The following is a 6,000-nucleotide window of genomic DNA, read 5'->3' on the forward strand; positions in this document are numbered from 1 at the left end:
CACTTCTGGATCCCCCTGGAACGCGCCTGAAACCCCTGGGATACCCCTGGAAACCCCTTTAAAGCCCATGAAACACCCTTCAAACGTCCCCAAAATCCTATGAGGTTTTCAGCAATTCTCCTGAAACACCCTGAAACGCCCACGGGAACCTCTTGAGACACTCTGGGGCCACCCGGAAACCTGGAACGTCCTGAGATCCCCTAGAACACCCCAGGGAACTATATGAAACTCCTCTGAGACCTTCTGAAACGCCCATGGGAACCTATTGAAACCTCTGATAGCCAATGATATCCCCTGAAATCGCTTCTGAAACATCCCAGATTTCCTAGAACGCCCCTCTAACTCTATGGAACACCCTAGAATGTCCCTGGAAACCACATAAAACTATCAGAGTCCACATGAAGCGCCAATGGACCGCAGAGATTCCCTTGGAACGCCCATGGAAACCCCATGACACCTCCTAGGACGCCGCTGGAACTCCCTGGAAATCCCATTGGAAACCCCTGAAATCACCATAGAATCCCCTAAGCCCCCTGGAACGACCCTGAAACTTCTTCTTCCTGGCCAGTAAAAAAACCTGCATAAAAGAAATGGGTTTAAAGTATTGTTTTTTTTTTATTAAGTTGTCGCAAAAGTAAGAGTAAATTGAGTGTTCAGTTGATTCCTCCATTACCCTCATTGCTACTCTGATGCATCAATGCACGTGTTCACTCATATGACTTTTGAGTGGAGCTGTGTTTTTTAGATGGCCATGGAAACGAGTTAATTTTCTGCAAGGGTAATACACAAATTATGTCACGCAAAAATCGACCTTTTCCAACCCCCCTCTCCCCTATGTCACACTTTTTGTATGGAACATCAATCGTTACGTTCTGCGAACCACCCCCCCCCCCCTCCCCCTTTAAAGCGTGACGTCATTTGTGCACGGCCTCCAAACACGACACCGCTAAAACGACAAAGTAGTGAACTCGCCAAGGTCCATAGGATGGAGGAACAGGATGAATATGAATGAACTTATCGTTGGGAAAAAGTAAATTTTCCATATAAAATCTACTTTTCCATGGCAGTTGGTTCACATTCATTCATTCTAGATAAACCACTTTCTCAAGTCTATGTTCACTCTAGTTGGATTCACGAGAGATTTCACTGGTAACACTGCTGTCAGCTTAGAGTTTTGCATAGAAATTTTCTCCCCAATAGAGAAGAGAACGGCAATGAACGGGAATCAAAACAAACCATCGGAAACTGTCAAAAGACGTGTGGCAGAGAAGAGGACAGGACGAACGTGAGTGAACCTAGCGTTCATTCGTGACATCATCGTGCAAAATGTAAATAGACTATGGACTTATCCACGGTCTTCTTTTTCCTCTGGATTGATTCTTCTTTTCATCTGTAACTGCGGGCACTGTTTACAAAAAATGACATATTCATGAACATCCAGCGACCGAAAGTTCACTGGATGTTCACCGGATCTCGCCGGATGCAAGATGTGAGCAGTGATTTTAGTAAACACGGCCCGCAGTTACCGTTTCACAGCATGCTGTCAGTTGGCGTGTGACGTCATCGTGGATAAGTTCATTGACAACACTGATGTCAATAAACCGGAGCAAGAGTTCATTAAAGATAGCAGAGAAAACAGAGATCTGCGGACATCGTTGAGTGGAATGTTTCAAGCGTGTGGATAGGATATTTCAAGAATTTGACATTTGAATATGACCTTGAATATGTTTTGTAGTTCACCGATATATCATGAATGAGGATGAACTTACGATAAGAAAAATGAGCATCGGCGTAAAAAAATGAACTCGTTATGAACAAATTATTTTCCATATTAAATCTACTTTTTCTTAACCGTTAGTTCACCCTAATTCCGTTAGTTCATCCTCATTCATCCTAAGTGAACCACTTTCATATACCATTTATTGAAGAACCCTACATAGGTTGGGGGAAGTGGTTCCCCTAGGATGAACCAAACGTCAAATCCACTTTGTCTTCTAGAAGAAGCTCTATGTAAAGAAAAAGTGGTTTTGGCATTTGGTTCATTCAAGGGCACTCCCCTGTAGTCCGAGTACACTAATCCCACAAACGTATCATCTTCTTCCTTCTCTTCCAGCGACATCCTCTGGACACGCAGTATTTCGACAAGCAGTTCACTCGGGAGCGGGCGCGCCTCACGCCGATCGACCGCAACATTCTAGCCTCGATGAATCAGGGCCAGTTCGAGGGCTTCACCTATACCAACCCGAACAACACCCTAACGTGAATATTGCCTCCATTGTTTACCACACACATACACATCAGTTGCGATTACCAATTTGTGTTACCGTTTAATGACTCAGATAACTACTACTCAGATACTACTATTACCATTTTGGATTTTAATATGTATGAGTACACTTACTAGCAACTACTTTGAAACCGATTCGCGCGCTCTCTCGCTCACACGCACACATCCGATTCGGAAACCAATCAGAGATAAAAGAGAAAACGCAAAACAAACAATCGCACACACATACTCACTCAGCATACAAAACAAACAAAAAAAACACATCGAAGCAATCTGTGACGGATACATGTTTTTTAATTGTAATTGTAGAAGTACGAATCACCCCTCACCGCGCGCAATCATCCGCCATTTTGTTGTTGATCCGAATGCGGAACGAAAAATCGCCTAACTTTTGTCCACTAACTGCAAGTTAGTAAAACATTCGCGCCACATCACAAAGCAAACCCCATACGAGTTAGATTTGTATAACGTATTTTTTTGGAAGAGAAACCAAGCAGAAGTAGTTTAAAAAAAAATGGCTGACAAACGAATGTTGTGAAAACGCAGTGCAAACCCCCCGCAGTGAAAAGCAAGATTTGAAGTGGCCAAAGCGCCTACTTTGGTTCTCGCTTCGCTACCATGTATGATAGACCGCTACCTCCTCTCGGAGACTCACTCTTTTTTCGATTGAGTTTGAATGATCTTTTTGACACACTTTTTTCCTCTTTCTGTAGTTAGGCCACTGTACATTTCTCTAGAGCTGTTCAAAAACCGCTGCCAAACCCACTATTGGTTGCTAGCCTGTTTTAGTTTTGTGTTCCCAGTGCTGCACACTGTCATGTAAGCATTGTACAATTATTCCACCACATATCCATTCGCTCTAGCCGCTCACCGTGTTGCCAACATAAAAAAAATCAAAAGCCAAAATCAAGCCGTCCATCTGCGCTCCCCTCACGTTTGGTGACGTTTTTATTTTCCATTTCTGATTTGTCCCTCCCCTCGTGTCCAACTAACAAACAAACAATGCCAGTTTGTTTTTAGAATTGTTTACGATTTGATTTAGATTGCCCTCCTCTAAACGATTTACTATAAGCGATAATAATACTTTTCTTTTCTTCTTCATTCTTTATTCTTTTCCATGCCCTGTACACACACAAACTCGTCAAAAAAAAATGTACACAAAACGCTAAAATGTAACTATTTTTCCTTCAAACGCCAAATGCCTCCTTTGATGTTTACTATGTTTTGACACACAAACCACCACACGCACACCACTACACCTCCCACCCACACACGAATTGAATTCGTCCGAACTTCGACGCCGCAATGCAGGAAATTGCGGAAGAAGAAAGCGAAGAAAGAGAAGAAGCTATACTTTTGTCCTCAATGTGGTGATATTAAAGTAACGTATAATGTATTTTAGTGAACCCTGAAAATGATTTTTTTTTCCTACCACGAAACGTCAATTCAGAAAAGTGGAGTTGTACTGTTCTGTACTGTTGTGATGTGCGAAGCCAAGCCGTATTTATTGTTTTGAGTGGCAAACATACATTGTACATAAAAAAAGAATAAAATGTCATATTAAGTATATTCTTTTGAGAAATAAACTTTAATTTTACTACCGCTTGCTATTTCATTTAATGAAATGACTTGAACTGACGGCAAGTTTACGATGTACAGCACTGAACGACAAAGAACGTAGCAACCGCTGACTTTGTGACACCACATTTTTGACAGTTTTTATGGTGTTTTTTAACAACTTTCGATATTTTTTTTTACAATACTCAAGAAAAAGCGAATACTTTTTTAATTTTATAAAATTTCACTCATTTTCTCCGGTAAACTTTGTAACAAACGTGACCATCAAAACCATCTCAAGTGACTGACGCATGACTGGAACCATAACCCTTTAAATGTATGTAAACCGTCCAACCGTTGCCGTACAACAACCAACAACTATCGTAAACTTAATAAAACTTTTTATCCAACACGATAAAAACGCGGACACGCACAAAAACACGCAAAAGGACCCCAGAAATCACGTACCACCCGATACGACAAGCTGCGATGGCAGCAAGCCGACATTATTGCGGCTATCGCCGACCATACTACTACTGATACAACCAACAACAGTAACAGACACCCACTACACGCGCGCTAGTAAGGTAGTATGCGCCTACTTTGATTTTTGGTTTTGATTTTTGTTCCCCGAAGAAAAGAAAAATATGGCGGCGCAGTGTTTTTTTTTTTCTTCTGTACCACTTGGTAACAACGAAACGAAAACAAGCTAGTGTCACACCCCTTTTTGTGTTACCCGATGAAAATTGGCGGAAATCTATCGATGTATACAGGAAAATAGTATAAAATCAAAACAATCGACGACGGACTCTCTTTATCGTGCTCTCTCCTTTGTAGGCTTAGGCTGATTATTTATACACTTGTATAGGAAAACATTAAATTGAAACAAAACCCCCTCTTTTTGTACGTGTTGTTGTTACATGATGCGAGAATTGCGGTGCAATCTTTGATGTTTAGTTAGGATGGAAGACCCGGCTGATAGGCTGAGAGATATGGAAAAAGAGAAAACAAAACTTCGAAAAAAAATCATCCCACGATGAATGAAACAAGAAAAAACCAACATTTGTAAACTTTTTTTTTTCTTTGGCATGGGATGCAACCGATTGTATATGTATTATATTTGAGAGAAGAATGAGAAAATGGTGAATAAACCACAAATCAATAAAAATCCGTAAAATTGACAATATTGAAACATGATGACAGCCGTCCCTCAATTTCCACTCCTTGAAATAGCATTGCATACACAATGGAATTTAAGGCATCGTGCAGCGTAGGAAGGCAAAAATCAAAATGACATGCGGAGGTTTTAGACAACTGTCGATGGCGCACCACACAAGACTGCGCCAGTGCCGGCCATGTGCAATGAACTCCGATCAGGATTTTTCCGAGAGCTTCTTCCAGAATTCTTTCATGGACTACTTCCTTGATTTCTGAAGCAACTTCTTCCTGGATTTCCCTATGAATTTCTTCCAGAATTTCATTGATATTCCTTCGAATTTCCCCCGGTACTCCTTCCGAGATTCCTCCAAGAACTTCTTCCGGGATCCCTAGAGAAGTTCTATCCGAGATTTCTTCGGGAACTCGTTCCCCAATCCGTCCAGAAACTGATTCCAGGGTTTTTTTTTTATTCCAGGAGCTTACTCCAGCATTTATCTATAGGCTCTTTTCTGAATTCCGTCAGGAGTAATTCCTCCGGAACTTTATTCTGGAGTTCTTCTAGATCTTCCTAGTGGAAAACCTCCGGTAGTTTATAAGGGGATTCTTCCAGGAATATTTTAGGAAATTCCTCCGGATTTTTTTTACTGAATTATCGAATTATTCTAGGATATCCTCATTAAGTTCCTGAAGAAGTACCTAGAGAATTCTTCAAACAATTTCTTAAGGAATTCCTGCAGCAGTTTTGCAGGAGATTTCCCCCGGAGTTGCTTCTAGTTTTTTTCGTATAGTTCCTTCCGAGATCCCATTTCTCCAGGAATTCCTCCTGGAAGTAACAAAAAAACTTCTAAAGACATGATGATGATCGAGTCAAGTCAAGTACAAGACACTGAAGACGACGTTACAGTTGAGGTCGAAATACGTATCTGCATCCGTAATTTGCATCCTTTGAAAATTCTAAGTGGAATTCAAAGGAACAGTACTTAACACGATTTTCTTTT

The 6,000-nt window shown here is 41.0% G+C and overlaps 1 protein-coding gene across 4 annotated transcripts in view; it reads left to right on the plus strand.

The window, feature by feature from the left end:
* Positions 1–4,827, plus strand: part of LOC109401866 (titin-like) — a 206,581-nt gene extending 201,754 nt beyond the window's left edge. For 3 of the 4 annotated variants that reach the window (XM_029855016.2, XM_029855015.2, XM_062844646.1), the window contains 2 exons: positions 2,114–2,259; positions 3,599–4,827. In XM_029855016.2, the coding sequence (XP_029710876.2) occupies positions 2,114–2,259; positions 3,599–3,689 (237 nt within the window). In that variant the 3' untranslated portion in view covers positions 3,690–4,827. The remainder of the gene's footprint in view (positions 1–2,113; positions 2,260–3,598) is intronic. The other variant, XM_019674463.3, reaches the window with a different exon arrangement.
* The last annotated feature ends 1,173 nt before the right edge of the window (positions 4,828–6,000 follow it).

This window comes from Aedes albopictus, chromosome 1 (assembly GCF_035046485.1).
Source record: "Aedes albopictus strain Foshan chromosome 1, AalbF5, whole genome shotgun sequence".
NCBI lineage: Eukaryota > Metazoa > Arthropoda > Insecta > Diptera > Culicidae > Aedes > Aedes albopictus.